This window comes from Rhizoctonia solani, chromosome 16 (assembly GCF_016906535.1).
Source record: "Rhizoctonia solani chromosome 16, complete sequence".
NCBI classification, from domain to species: domain Eukaryota; kingdom Fungi; phylum Basidiomycota; class Agaricomycetes; order Cantharellales; family Ceratobasidiaceae; genus Rhizoctonia; species Rhizoctonia solani.
In genome coordinates, this window is record NC_057385.1 from 2,501,927 (window position 1) to 2,516,652 (window position 14,726).

A 14,726-nucleotide genomic window follows, 5' to 3' on the forward strand; every position below is an offset into this window, starting at 1 on the left:
TCACATGACCAGTGTTGATCCCCTTGACTGGAACGATTCTCTGGGATGTCTGTATCTGGAGAAATAACTCGAATTGCGCTGAACGGCATCGACGACTGGAATCGTATCCAAGAAGAATTTGATTCCAATGTATTGGACATTCTTAATTCTACACTTGCTGCTGGAGAGCCCATATCAGCCGAAGATAAAGAGATGTTACTCAAGTGCTTGAAAGATGTCAGTACACGTGCACCATTTCTCAAACTTAATTATTTGCTCAACAGCTCTGAATTTAGTGGCAAAAAGAGGCATTTGATACTGCTAAACCCAACATATCAGTAAACGGGCAGGACCTCGAGAACTATGTTCCTGAAGCTGAAGGTGACCATTCTGGACGTTCACGATGGTTATCATGTACTAACGCTGCCAAGAAACCGAGCCCTATGACGAACTCTTGAACGGCCGGAGGCAAGCTTCGACTGAAGAACAATTGGTCTGGGATAAGACGCTGGCAGACAGGCGGAGAAAAGCACCCAGGGAAGTTGAAAGGGTTGTGGAGGACCTTTTGCTACGACAACGCATGGCAATACCTGTTTCTGTCCCTCTCCGGCCTCCAGTGCCACGTGAAATCGAAGGTATGTCTCCAGTACTACTTGGACTACCGGTACCGAACTTTCGAACAGAGGTGCCCCGATGGGAGGATGTTGTCGAAACTCATAAAGAAACAGCTGCTATTGCAGTCAAATTGGGAAAAGTATGTTCATCTATCTGTTCGTCAAACTCAGCTCTAATTGTAAATAGGAGGAGCCTACTCTCATGCAGCGAGCCCAAAGGGCTAAAAAAGTCGGCCAAACTATCGCTTCGCTACCCTCCCAGTAAGGTTTGCTAGACAATTCATCTATGACTGTCTGTTTTCCCATATATTTATCCTAGATACACTTTGGTCCGTAGCCCCATCATATTGTATTTGCTACGAAAATGGAGCATAACTTTCACCGTTTCATCGCTAATGAATTGATGCCATGCAGTGCACTCAAATGGCCTCCCATGCTCAATAATTCATTCAGAGCATCTGAGCAAATTGTAAAATTTGTTGTGAATTAAGTATCATGGAAGGGGCACCATCCATTGAAACAAGCATAGAGAATAGACTTCAGGTCCTTTGTTATAGCAAATGGTGTCAATACATGAGCAATCATTATGCCACAGGCAGATTATAGCAATAAAAATGGATGATACATTATTCACTTCTTCCTTTCAAAGCACGCTTGCACCACGGGCTGGTTTAGTACATAGCCGTCCTACGACGCGAACGGCCAAATCCAAAGAGTCGCTTGATGCGATCGCGGGTCCTAACGCGAGGAGCAACAACCCCTAGAGCAATAAGTGTGATCCTTATTAGCATGGACTTGTGTGCACATATAGTTAACTTACACCAGGAGCCATCCCCATGCCACCGGTTCTTCCAGCACCCATTCCCCCTCCCATGGGTTGCGGCTAGAATCTCGTCATGAGTTGGTGGTCATGGGTCTAAAATCAAACAAATCATACCCCACAGCCAGCGCCGCGACGCCCGCCTCCCATTCCAAATCCTCTTCGTCGAGGGGGGCAGCTCCATAACCTCCGCCACCCATTCCAGCAGCGGGAGCACGAGAGCGACGAGATCCAAACATTATGTGAAGCTGAGTTATATGTGACAGTTGGTAGTTAGAATTTAAATGGTCTGGTAGTAGCAACTTGTCCGTTCTGATTGTGAGGATGAGTGCTTATATGCGTCGGGCACTCTCGTAATCTTAATTCAATACTCCACATCTTATGTTAGTTTTGGTGCCCTTTAACCAAGGTTAACGCATCCAGAACGCCAACAGTGCTTGTGACGCAGGGCGACATCACTAGGGGGCAAATGCCGGAATGGAGTTCCGTAAATGGAGTTCAGTGCGAGCCCCAAGCATTGAGACCCAACTGTGGTGACAACAAGTCAATTATAACACTAACTTGTGTACAACAAAATATACCGATATCATATATTTCCGGTAATAAACTCACGTTGTTGGTAGACGGACGTACATTAACCTAACCTTTTATACCAAATGCCCGCGCAAAAGTCCTGATCTATTCGCGCTCTCAACCAGTGCATACAGAACTGAAATTAGAGGTACCATTCATTAAAAGGACAATAGCACAAAACTAATTGATACAATGGGTAATCATCAAAAGGATATCTCGGGACGTTTAACAATATAGGACTGGGGATTTAGTAGCGATGGGTAGTGGTATGGCGACGGCGACCACCAATATGCAAGAAATGCTTAATGCGAACAGATAGGGGTACATGCGCTTCGTTGCCGCGGCCCTGTCTCGAAGCAGTAAGCTAGCAGTTACCTTGGAGTCTAGACCTTTGGACGTACCATTGACCTCAGACCGCGCTTGGCATGCTGCCGGCCAGCAGATGTGGTGTTAGGATTGTGCAACGCAGCCTGGAACACGCCCATCAATCCACGTTACTCTGGGTGTTAATCAGTGGAACTAACCTTGTATCCACCAGCACGACGGTTAGGATTCTTACGGTGGAACATCCCACTAAAGCCACCACGACGCGTAGAGGTATGAGTAGTATGAGTAGCACGAGTACGGCGGGATCCAAACATGTTTAGTAAAATTTAGTTACGTTGGGTGAGGTAAAAATTGAATTGGCGAGTCTTGGGCTTACCCCACTTGGCTTATATGCGCTCACCGGTGATACTGACCACATGAGCGCAAGGTGGGGCGGACGTGGAGCCCATACTTCTTCTAACATTCGCCTGAGTTCTTTGCTCCTATCCTATGACGCGACCAGACGTCACGCCAATTAGAAGCCCTAGTACGTCAGTGACCACGCGATATACTTCTGATTATCATTTGTCTCTATTCTATATTGCCTATGGAATTAAGTAAAAGGCCCCATAGACCTGAATAGCGAACTAGTGTATCGTGTGGTAGGATATGCATGTTATAATACACAGTACTTATGCAGTTAAGGTTTAATAGAAGTTGTGACAACATGCGACGAGTAGGAATAGGAAAAAAGGCAAACGCGATAACAGGGAAAAAGCGTGTACTGTAAAACACACAAGGCACAGCCCTTAGAATTAGTGTTTAGATCATTTGCGCACCAGTTCGGCCGATGAGTGTCGGGTGATGCACGGTCATATGTTCGTCACTCTTGAAGGACTGTCCGGGCATCGCGCTCCAAGGAACGTCGCGCGGTGTTCCTGGGATGGGTGTTGGGCCGGAAGATTGTGATGGTGCCACACCACCAACAGCTGCGCTCCGACTTCGCGAGAGAGAAGACCCTGCACGTATGTGGCCCTCTCCTGCTTCTGAAATACCCAAACCTAGACCACCTGCGAACGCCGGAGTAGTCGGTCGTGCGGAGGGCGGTGGAGCAAACGATGATGCCTGGAGGAAGAAGATGGTTTCTTGCGTTGCCTGTGTTACGCGCTGAGCTGAATTTCGCAGAGACGGGGAAATTGGATATGCGCTGGAGAAAGTCCTCAATAGGACAATAGCTCGGGTAACGGTCTAGGTAAAATACGTATTAGAAGCTTCAATAACAGTGTCTTAGAAGGCTCACCTTGGCAAACAACGTAGCAAATTCATACAGGGGTTTCCGGCCGGCTTCCTTCCCAGTTCCTTCGCGCACAGCACGAAGGGCGGCTCGTAACTTGGACGTCGCGTCAAGTGCATTGCTCAGGCCCTCATCGACAGGAGCAATCACGCCCTTACCCACACCCTGGGACCGCGCAGAATCAATCGTCGCGCCTAACAAAGCCCACATTTCAGATGCTATGGCAGCCGCCTTTTCAGCCGTATTGAGCAAATCTTCGTCCACGCCTTGTAGTGACTCGGATGGTGCGAGTAATGTACCTGGCGCACGACGTGCTTGTCGTGCGGTAGTGCGCATGAGCGGTGAACCAGTCGTGTCCGAGAGATTCTGTTCGCGAGACGCTGAGCGACCTGATATTGAATGGTTTGGAGATGATGTGACCGACTGATCGGCATGCAACCCGTTGGCATTGGAATTTTTGAGCGCAGACCGTAGAGGTGTAGGAGATGATTGTGCGACAGGGGCCTCGGAGCCGGCACTCATAGGAGAATCCATAGGTGAAGACGTGAGGGCCCTGCTGAGAGTGCTCAGCTTAAGGTCGCGCGAGCCAGATGCCTGGTTAGACTGGGGTGCGGATCGAGCTGAGGTAGGAGCGGATTCTAACTCCGACTCGGCCTCTCGTGCAATAGTAGAATTGAGTGGTTCTGTATGCTCTTCAATGGGAGAGATAGGTCGTCTGGATGACGATGGCCCAGAAGTACCCGGTGCCATACTAAGTCCCAACCCAGATTTGGAGGAAATGGTTGGTATGGGCGATACAGTGGTTTCGGCAAGATATTCCTTAACCTCGGCCAAATGGGGCATCAAATCGCGCCAAGAGTTCACAACCTCGGCAACACCTCCATACAACATCAACAGCAAGTGACGCGCAAAACGCACATCGCCACCAGCCCCTGCAGCCAGAACCTTGAGCTGCAGCTGGAGCATCGCAACAACTCGGCAGCATACGCTTACATTTTCATGGCATGCCTCGACGACCGAACGACATTCCATTGCGCTTGGGACAGCTCGCCGGGCAGTCGAATCATATCGCTCGAGAGCGCCAATAAGCGTATCCATTGCCTTTTTGGCCGGATCGAGGACCCGAACTAGGATATTGGCTATTCGACGTTCCACTATCACGTTGGTGTATTGTTGTATGGCTGAATAGATCTGGGAGACAGCAAACAATATACCCCTAATTGCATCGACTGTTTGGAGGAGCGATTGAGGAAGGGGCGGGGCAGAAACCGAAAAAGGGATAGTCGAGAGCCTCCTAAAGTACGAGTTTCGGACCCCATCCATGGGCGTTTCAGGAACGATCCCCGTTGGAGGAGGGGAAGTCTCGGCCTGGTGAATCGGAGTTGAGTGCGATGGAAGTGGAGGTGAAGTGACTCCGGCGGCGGAGGTCGACGCGCCATTTTGCCGTGGAGTTGAAGAGAAAGGCCCGCTTAAAGGTTCGCGAGCTCTCCTACCCGACGGTTTGATGGTTCCATTGGGATTATACCCTTTTCGTAGATCCGGAAGACTCTGTTTCGCAGCTAGGTTACCCACCGAAGCCGCAGGTCGTCGACTATCAGCGGAATACGACGCATTTCGCCCGTGATAACTCGATGAAGAGGAAGGTGTGGGCTCATCGAGCGTAGGGACAGATGTATCTGGCGACCCGCCTGGCTCGGACCTTGTCGGCTGGGGTTTCTTGGAAATAGCCAGCGCAGGCGTCTCTCCGGCGACATAATTAACGTTATCAACCAATGAATACTCTGAGGTAACTGAATATTCGGAATTGACCGAATCCTCAGAAACGTTCCGGCCGTGGGCAGGGCGCCCAAATGTTGTCCGCGATTCGCCGACGTTGTTCGCTTGGCCAGATCTGGAAGTGTTGAGTTGGTTTTGGTCTTGTCATTGAGTGGATTGAGGTCATACCTGCTGGGTGCTCTTCTTGACTGTTCAGCGCCGGGTTTCCTGGGCGAGGCGTTGGTGGTGTACCACTGCTTGAGCTGGGTAATGAACTTGACCATGTCATCGGTCTTGTCCGTCTGGGGAATTTTGTCCTGTACAACTGATGCAGGAGGCCATTCTATCGGGTTGTTGTCTACTTTGAGCATCTTCAGATTCTTGAACTCGACAAAGTACCCAGGTAACTTGGTTATTCTGTTTTTAGATAGCGAAAAGACCTGTGAGAGTTTAGATGGGCATATAAGAGCTAGAATAGGCGGCTGACCCTAAGGTTCACAAGAGTGCCTGGGTCGACTGGAAGAAGCGGGATCTTGTTCCTTCCAATGTCGAGAATCTCCAGTGAGGGCATCTTGGTAACCTACGAGCAGAATGAGCAAGTCAAATCAAGTACACAAACACACATACCACTTCTGGAAAGGTCACAAATGCATTCGCACGCAGGTTGAGGTATCTCAGGCGATAGAGCGATGCAAAATTGGAGGGTAATTTTCGCAGATAATTATTCGAAAGTGCAAGTCTACGGGGTGTGTATGAGCTCCACCACATCACAGGAATCATAAGCAACGTATATAACTACCTAGTGACTATGCCCTCGGCATCAAGGTCGTCTCTTCCTATGCGTGCAAGCTCCTCGGTAGCCTCCTCGCTGACATCTCCAATATTCTTGAGACTAAAGTCAAGTGTCTTTCCCGCATCTGCGGACGATGCGATGGCAGCAGCTATAAGAACGCTATCGAGCGGAGTAGACGCCGACCGAGCCCGCGAGTGGTTCGGCCGAGACGAAGAGTCGCCTGCAGAGAGCATCGCACCGGGTACTATCCAGTGCGGTCGCTGTCGTTGTTGACCGGAAGCGCAAGTCTAAACAGACGCTGGGCGCTAACCCCGATTGTCGCCTCCCGAGGCTACCCTTGTCCCTGCCGATTAAAGTATGACAACTCTCGTTTGTTGTGATTTCACTCATGCTTGCACGCATTTGCCTCTTCAGGATTCCTTCAATTTTTTGTTACAATGATTTACGTTTCAGTTCTTCCCGGCTCCGGCTCTCTCAACGACCAATTCTACTCAACCCTTGACCATAAAATGTTCCCAATTTTCAGAGCTCATGGCACAAGTGGATGAAAAAAGGAAATTTATAAATGTTCAAATCACTTAATACAATACAATGATAGGAAAACTATGAACACAAATGCACAAAACGGTCTATCAAACAAGAGTTTAGTCGACCTCCTCGACGGATGGGCCGTCGGCGTCGTGTGCAGCACCACCCGCTCCACCAGCACCGGGGAATCCACCAGGTGCACCACCAGGGGCTCCTCCACCGCCGTACAACCTCGACATGATCGGGTTTGCAACGGCCTCGAGCTCCTTTTGCTTGCTCTCGTACTCCTCCTTGGAAGCTTCCTGGGAGGCGTCGAGCCAGCCGATGGCCTCATCGACAGCACTCTGGAGTTTGGACTTGTCGCCGGCTTCGAACTTGTCGGCGAGCTTGTCGTCCTGGAGAGTGTTGCGCAGGTTGTAGGCGTAGGATTCGAGCGCATTCTTGGAAGAGATACGAGCGGCGGCTTCCTCGTCCTCCTTCTTGTACTTCTCGGCCTCGGAGACCATGCGCTCGATCTCCTCCTTGGAGAGACGACCCTTGTCGTTGGTGATGGTGATGCGGTTGGACTTTCCGGTGGTCTTGTCCGCGGCAGAGACGTTCAAGATACCGTTGGCATCGATGTCGAAGGTGACCTCGATTTGAGGAACACCACGAGGGGCGGGAGGAATGCCGGAGAGTTCGAACTTTCCGAGAAGGTTGTTATCCTTGGTGCGCGCACGCTCACCCTCGTAGACCTGGATGAGCACACCGGGCTGGTTGTCGGACTACAGGGCATAGGGTTAGTAATCAGGCGCATATAGCCCAACGGGATGAAACTTACGTAGGTCGAGAAGATCTCAGACTTCTTGGTCGGGACAGTGGTGTTGCGCTTGATGAGGGCGGTGAAGACACCACCAGCGGTCTCGATACCAGTGGAGAGAGGAGCAACGTCGAGCAGGAGCAAGTCCTGAGTCTTCTCGGAGGTGTCACCGCTGAGGATAGCAGCCTGGACGGCAGCACCGTATGCGACGGCCTCATCAGGGTTGATGGACTTGTTGGGCTCCTTGCCGTTGAAGAAGTCGGAGACGAGCTTGATGATACGAGGGATACGGGTAGAACCACCGACTAGCACAATGTCATGGACGTTGCTCTTGTCGATCTTGGAGTCGCGGAGGACCTTCTCGACGGGCTCGAGAGTGCCACGGAAGAGGTCCTGGCAGAGCTCCTCGAAACGAGCACGGGTGAGCGAGGTGTAGAAGTCAATACCCTCGAAGAGCGAGTCGATTTCGATGGAAGTCTGAGCAGCCGACGAGAGAGTGCGCTTGGCACGTTCGCAGGCGGTGCGGAGACGACGGAGGGCACGAGGGTTGGTAGAAAGATCTGTAATGAGATATTAGTCATTAATTAAACCAGATCAGGACGATCAACTTACCCTTCTTGTTCTTGCGCTTGAACTCTTGGACAAAGTGATTGACGAGACGGTTGTCAAAGTCCTCACCACCAAGATGGGTGTCACCGGCGGTAGCCTTGACTTCGAAGATACCTTCCTCGATGGTCAAGAGCGAAACATCGAAAGTTCCTCCACCGAGATCGAAGATAAGTACGTTGCGCTCCCCCTGGACCTTCTTGTCGAGACCGTAGGCGATAGCAGCAGCGGTGGGCTCGTTGATGATACGGAGAACGTTGAGGCCAGAGATAACACCGGCATCCTTGGTGGCCTGACGCTGAGAGTCGTTGAAGTAGGCGGGAACAGTGACGACGGCGTTGTTGACGGTACCACCAAGGTATGACTCGGCAGTTTCCTTCATCTTGAGGAGAACCATGGACGAGATTTCCTCAGGAGTGAAGGTCTTGGTCTCGCCACGGTACTCGACAGAAATCACAGGCTTGCCACCCTTGTTCTCGACCTTGAAGGGGAAGTGCTTGATATCCGACTGGACCTCAGGATCATCGAAGCGGCGACCGATGAGGCGCTTGGCATCGAACACGGTGTTGACCGGGTTCATGGCGACTTGGTTCTTTGCAGCATCTCCGATGAGACGCTCGGTGTCCGAGAAGGACACATACGAAGGGGTAGTGCGGTTACCCTGGTCGTTGGCAATAATTTCGACTCGGTCATTTTGCCATACTCCAACACAGCTATGATTAAATGCGCGTCAGCAGCAGACTTTTGTATACTTGATTAAATTTACTTACGAGTAGGTAGTGCCGAGATCAATTCCGATAGCTTTTGAAGTCATGATTAAGCGTTAAGATCTATGCGAGGTAGGGTCAAGGGCTGAATGCGCAATAGAGCTGCAGAGACTCACAAGAACTGATGAGAGGGGAAAGCAAAGAAAGTCTGAGGAGAGGGGGAGCGCGTCCCACCACCTTATATATATGCACACACGCGGAGCACATTTGCCCTCAAAAATTCAGTTTCTACCATATTCTACTACGTTCTATTACCATCACGTGATATGACGTGAACACCGCCACCGATGTTTCCAGAATTGTCTCGTCTGTTCCCAGTGCCCTCGCCCGGACCAGCATTTTCCAGGTGCCGCGCGTCTTTTCTTAAAGTTATCCGGTGTGGGGAAAGGAGAATCGTCGCTTGATATAGTGCACAGCGTTATGGACTTATCTATCTTGGACTTGCTATATATGCATGGTATTTGTACAAATGTAATATATTTAGGCTATTCTACGCATATATATCAACTATGTAAGCCGCTAAGCCTCGATATCGCCTCGAGTAACGTGCCGGCATAACCAACTCGCTACCACGGCTAACCATGAGGATAAACGGCGGGAAACAACATCAGAGCAACGACCCAAAGGTCAGCAGAAAGCCCATACCCAAGACGGGCAAGGGCAGACTCTACCCCCTCAAAGAGAGACTCTGCCCAAATAATGAAGTCTTGATCTTACACGAATTTGACTCATTACCGACAATAACCAGCAAAGACTGGTGGAGAGCCGACCTCGCATGACCGAGCAAAGCACCTCCCTGTCGTATACTTTAAGGATCGTGTGTTCGGTCGTTCCCATTCCCTAAATCCGAGGGAATAGCCCTCGTATCCAAAGCACAGAGAGAACGATGGTGATGGTCGCTGCTGGGACTTGCGAGAAAAAACTTGAAGCCGGAATTTCACGTGACGTTTCTCATTTCGGGTAACGATGACAAATTTATATAAGCCAGGACCGCATGTATGTCGAGCGCAGCTATTACTCGAATTAATGTATTAGATTATCCCATACATAGTAAATGCCGAACACAGTGGCTTGAAGATCGTTGTAGGAAATCCCATTGAGATGTCAGAGGCTAGCGCGGGGGTTACGGGTAACAGTGGATTAGCAATCATTCTTGACGGTTTACGGGGGTCCGGGCTTAGTCCACCATAATCTATCGAGACTCTTGTCTCTGCCAGATTCCTCCAGCACGATCTGCGACCCATCCTCGACCACCGCATATCCATAGCCGGCCGAACCTCCACCGGCGATGTCAGTCTTGGTGAGTACCCATATATGGCCACAATAAGAGAGCCCTAGCGCGCTAAATTGATAATACGCGCGTTGCAGCAGCAGCAGCCGCAGCCCGAAGCGATGGAGACATTGGACGAAAAGGCCGGGCCATCGAACCTGGCCATGGAAGTTGACGAGCCTGTGTCCGTACGAGACCGTGAGTGCCTTAAACGCCGGCCCGATATTGACCATATCTAATATCCCGCTCGTGGCTCCGGCAGACGAGGCATTCGCGGCCAAGCAGCTCCCGGACCTTGGACATGAAGTCGAGGACTTCCAGGTATATACCTGGCGATTAACCAAATGGCGACAACTCGAAAAGAAGATCACCAGTCCCGAGTTTGATTGCGGCGGACACCGATGGTATGTCTTTGCTTTGTAAAGTGGCCATTCGCCATTGTATTCTTAATCAAATCATAGGCGTATCCTGCTGTTCCCGGCTGGGAACTCCAATTCGCCGCCAAACGATACAGTGTCCATATATCTTGACTATGCGAATCCCAAGAACGCACCCGAGGGATGGCACGCATGCGCTCAATTTGCGCTTGTCATGTCTAACCCGCAAGATCCTACGAACTTTGTGTGTAGTCGTGAGTATATTCATCGCACCGCCACTCCCGACGCTCAATCTCGGCGCACTTAGACGCGCACCATCGGTTCATTGCCGAGGAATGCGATTGGGGTTTCACACGATTCCATGACCTCCGAAAGCTCTTTACAGGCATTGAAGGACGTAGACCGATCATTGAAGGCGACGAGGCTGACATAACCGTGTTCGTTCGAGTACTGAAAGATCCAACTGGTGTACTATGGCATAACTTTGTAAAGTATGTCCTTGGGCCTCTTATTTCGTTTGTTTCCCTCACCCAGTTTACCCCCTAGTTATGACTCAAAGAAGGAGACGGGTTTCGTTGGATTGAAGAACCAAGGTGCAACATGTTATATGAATTCACTACTACAATCGCTCTATTGCACACGGTATTTCCGAAGAGTGAGTTATTGTTGGACTTGTGTTGTCAATTTGGCACCAATTATTCGTTCAGGCCGTGTACCAGATACCTACCGAGGATGACATACCTTCCGAGAGCGTTGCTCTAGCTTTGCAGCGCGTGTTTTATCATCTGCAAACTTCTGATCAGCCTGTCGGTACGTCGGCTCGATTGGATCGATAAATCATAGCTGAGTGATCTATAGGTACGACTGAACTGACCAAATCCTTTGGTTGGAAATCATTGGACTCTTTCATGCAGCACGACGTTCAAGAATTCAATCGGGTACTCCAAGACAAGCTCGAGTCAAAGATGAAGGTGCGTAATAGCAGGAGCGCTAACTGTATATTTGCTAATGCAGTCTTTCCCAGGGAACTCCTGCGGAAGGCGCGATCAACAAACTGTTTTTAGGCAAAATGAAGAGCTATATCAAGTGTGTGAACGTGGACTTTGAGTCATCGCGTGTAGAGGATTTTTATGGCACGTACACGCCGTATAAGATGAGACGAGTATCACTAATATTATCCAAAGACATCCAATTGAATGTCAAGGGCATGGCAAATCTTTACGAGTCGTTCAAAGACTACGTCGCTGTCGAGACGTTGGAAGGCGATAACAAGTACCAGGCTGAAGGTTTAGGGTTGCAAGATGCCAAGAAGGGTGTTATATTCCAAGAATTTCCACCAATACTTCACCTGCAACTTAAGCGTTTCGAATATGACATTCAGCGCGATGCGATGGTCAAGGTATGTACCTCGGCATACTGGCTTTGTTATGGGCGTCTGACCGGTCCATTGTTAGATTAATGACCGACATGAATTCCCCTTCGAGATTGATCTTGCTGAATTCTTGGATGACACTGCCGACAAGACACAGCCCTGGGTTTATAAGCTTCATGGTGTTCTTGTTCATTCGGGCGATTTGCATGGTGGACACTACTTTGCGCTCATCAAGCCTGATCGTGAGACACGCTGGCTCAAGTATGATGATGATCGAGTGACGCCCGTAACGGATCGCGAAGTCTTGGAAGAGAATTATGGCGGAGAGTTGTCCAATGGTCTAGTCAATAATCAGCGCAACCCCGTTCGCCAGTTAAAGCGTTTTACAAACGCGTACATGCTTGTGTACATTCGGGAATCGGCCATCGATGAGGTGCTCGCGCCTTTCACTGAAAAGGACACTCCCTTGCATCTTAGTACGTTATCTTCCCTTGCGTCTTGCGTTGGCTTTGTTAATGGTCATCTTAGAGCAACGACTGGAAGAAGAAAGACAGGCATCTGAAGCCAAAAAGAAAGAGCGTGAAGAGCAACACTTGTATCTTACCGCTAGGGTATATCGAAACTTTTACACCCCTGAATCCAATCTTGAACTCATATTGCATTCGTAGATCATTACCGATAAGACCTTTTCCAACCACCAAGGCTTCGACTTGGCTACTTTTGACGACAAGAACGCGCCTCCATCTGACTTCCATTCGCTTCGCATTCTTAAGACTGATAGTTATGCTATGTTCAAGTCTATCGTTGCCAAGTCGCTCCACTATAACGAGGCACATATCCGCCTATGGGTCCTCGTAAATCGCCAAAACAAGACAATCCGCCCGGATACCCATATTCCCGAGGACGAGGCTACCCTGAGGGAATGTGAGTTATTGAGATTGTTAGTTATCCAATTCTCTCACACTTTCACAACCCAGCTGTCGAATCCATCCGTAACACTATGGCTGCTAGACAAACAGATTTGAGGCTGTACCTAGATGTGATTGCCGATGCAAATGGACAGGTATGACCCTTCTTTCGAGGTTCGATTAGTTCTCACCCCGCTGACTAGCTTTTGCCTGATGCCAATAGCCCCAACTCGATCATGATTTTCCTCAAGTACTTTGACGTTTCGAAACAGACGTTATCCGGTATTGGCAAGGTCTACGTTCAGAAGAACAGCAAAGTTGGAGATTTGATCCCTATTATTAATGAGCGGATGAGGTGGCAGCCTTCAACTCCTATCAGACTCTACGAGGTGTGTGCTTCACTGCAATGAGGACGAGCAACGTCTGACGTTGGGTTGTAGGAAATCAAACCCGGAATGATCGAGATTATGAAGCCCAAGTTGACCTTTGCCCAGAATGAAATTCAGGATGGAGATATTGTTTGCTTCCAGGCAGAGCTGAGCGAGAAGGAGTAAGTCGATGCTTTATTTCCGTTTCGTGTCAATCTGAATTGTCTGTAGGACTTCCGATCTTGAGGCGCAAGGTTTACTTTCTACCCCCATCCAGTTCTATGACTTGCTGCAGAACCGTGTGCTTATCAAGTTCAAGCCACGATTTGAGGATGCTGGTCAAGAAGAGTTTGACCTCGTTCTCAGCAAAAAGATGAACTATGATACTGTGCGTACTGTCGGATGCTTCTTTTTGGCTGCTGCTGATTGTATGTTCCAACTAGCTGGCCACTAAAGTTGGCGAGCACCTCCGTCACGAGCCTATCAAACTGCGCTTCACAACCTCTTCAAACACAGGCCAACCACGTCAAGTGCTCAAACGCGCATTGAACCAAACTATTGCCGAGATTCTTCAGCCCTCTTATGGAACTGCGCCCATTCCAATCTTGTTCTATGAAATGCTGGAAGTCAGCATTGTGGAATTGGAGACTAAGCGGAATTTGAAGGTAATCTGGACAGGTTCGCATAACCGTGAAGAGGTAAGATTATGCACTAGAGCTATTGGCGCTTGTACTGAAGGTATTTCTTAGACTACCGTCTCATTCCTGCTCCCCAAGACCTCTATGGTGCACGAATTGTGCGAGCAGCTTGCAAAGCACGAACAGATCAAGCTCACTCCAGGCGAGAGTGGAAAAATTCGCGTATTTGAGGTGACAAAGGACGGAAAGCACCAGCATGAGTTCAATGCAAACGAGATGCTCGGTAACCTTCCTGAGACTGATATCTATGCCGAGGTACACATCACCATAACAAGGAAATACTGCGCATATATTGACCTGCTTTGTAGGAAATCACTGCGGAAGAGCTATCTGCTGGAGACAACGATAAAGTCATTAGCGTATTCCACTTCACTAAGGAGCTCGCAAGGTGGCATGGCGTGCCGTTTAGGTTTGTTCTCAAGCCGGTACGTGCTTTGTAAATTGTGGGATAGTTGCATGCTGATCATGCCCTTGCAGAATGAGAAGTTTGTTGACACCAAGAAACGACTTCAAAAGCGCATGGGCATCACCGACAAGGAAATCGCCAAGTACAAATTCTCACTCATCCAGTCTACGCTATTTAGGCAACCCAACCCGATTGAGGAGGGTGAGTATTGTTACCTATTAGTTTGGCACCCTACTTACTCTCTTGCTCTCAGGCGACATCATCTTTGATCACAAATTCTTGCCGGAAGACGTTCTTGGGCTTGATCATATTGACAAGACCGGAAAGGCAGGCAGATCAGGCCCAGGAGAGAAGGCGATCGTCATTAAGGGATGATCGGTGTTCCGAGTTGAGATAATCGAGTTTATTGTATAGCAGCCGGCATTACAAAGTGTTTTTCTTGTCATGTATTAAATGTTAAATGTGTTTTCGTGCTCTTAGTTTGCAATAACCC

General features: G+C 49.4%; 6 protein-coding genes across 6 annotated transcripts; 2 read left to right on the forward strand and 4 right to left on the reverse strand.

The window, feature by feature from the left end:
* Positions 1 to 45: 45 nt before the first annotated feature.
* RhiXN_02073 (uncharacterized protein) lies at positions 46 to 858 on the forward strand (the record flags this gene model as incomplete). The annotated part of the gene is made up of 5 exons (XM_043321892.1): positions 46 to 216; positions 276 to 360; positions 411 to 614; positions 663 to 733; positions 781 to 858. 5 exons carry the CDS (start codon positions 46 to 48, stop codon positions 856 to 858), a joined length of 609 nt encoding a protein of 202 aa, XP_043187715.1.
* A 378-nt stretch (positions 859 to 1,236) lies between these two features.
* RhiXN_02074 (uncharacterized protein) lies at positions 1,237 to 1,652 on the reverse strand (the record flags this gene model as incomplete). The annotated part of the gene is made up of 3 exons (XM_043321893.1): positions 1,237 to 1,353; positions 1,414 to 1,476; positions 1,536 to 1,652. The coding sequence occupies 3 exons, from the start codon at positions 1,650 to 1,652 to the stop codon at positions 1,237 to 1,239; spliced, it is 297 nt and encodes a 98-aa protein (XP_043187716.1).
* A 581-nt stretch (positions 1,653 to 2,233) lies between these two features.
* Positions 2,234 to 2,627, reverse strand: RhiXN_02075 (Conidiation protein 6; the record flags this gene model as incomplete). Its single annotated transcript, XM_043321894.1, has 3 exons — positions 2,234 to 2,332; positions 2,388 to 2,456; positions 2,511 to 2,627. 3 exons carry the CDS (start codon positions 2,625 to 2,627, stop codon positions 2,234 to 2,236), a joined length of 285 nt encoding a protein of 94 aa, XP_043187717.1.
* A 487-nt stretch (positions 2,628 to 3,114) lies between these two features.
* Positions 3,115 to 6,367, reverse strand: RhiXN_02076 (leucine-rich repeat-containing protein sog2; the record flags this gene model as incomplete). Its single annotated transcript, XM_043321895.1, has 6 exons — positions 3,115 to 3,540; positions 3,593 to 5,477; positions 5,531 to 5,781; positions 5,829 to 5,921; positions 5,969 to 6,080; positions 6,141 to 6,367. The coding sequence occupies 6 exons, from the start codon at positions 6,365 to 6,367 to the stop codon at positions 3,115 to 3,117; spliced, it is 2,994 nt and encodes a 997-aa protein (XP_043187718.1).
* Positions 6,368 to 6,778: 411 nt separating this feature from the next.
* On the reverse strand, positions 6,779 to 8,881 carry RhiXN_02077 (heat shock protein HSP70 family protein; the record flags this gene model as incomplete). The annotated part of the gene is made up of 4 exons (XM_043321896.1): positions 6,779 to 7,426; positions 7,483 to 8,021; positions 8,074 to 8,780; positions 8,838 to 8,881. 4 exons carry the CDS (start codon positions 8,879 to 8,881, stop codon positions 6,779 to 6,781), a joined length of 1,938 nt encoding a protein of 645 aa, XP_043187719.1.
* A 1,241-nt stretch (positions 8,882 to 10,122) lies between these two features.
* Positions 10,123 to 14,608, forward strand: RhiXN_02078 (ubiquitin carboxyl-terminal hydrolase; the record flags this gene model as incomplete). The annotated part of the gene is made up of 21 exons (XM_043321897.1): positions 10,123 to 10,134; positions 10,203 to 10,302; positions 10,367 to 10,508; positions 10,566 to 10,735; positions 10,789 to 10,972; positions 11,028 to 11,136; positions 11,189 to 11,291; positions 11,340 to 11,452; positions 11,506 to 11,880; positions 11,936 to 12,329; positions 12,382 to 12,464; positions 12,522 to 12,777; positions 12,831 to 12,916; positions 12,965 to 13,150; positions 13,202 to 13,311; positions 13,361 to 13,517; positions 13,573 to 13,827; positions 13,879 to 14,082; positions 14,136 to 14,252; positions 14,305 to 14,434; positions 14,487 to 14,608. The coding sequence occupies 21 exons, from the start codon at positions 10,123 to 10,125 to the stop codon at positions 14,606 to 14,608; spliced, it is 3,408 nt and encodes a 1,135-aa protein (XP_043187720.1).
* Between the last annotated feature and the right edge of the window lie 118 nt (positions 14,609 to 14,726).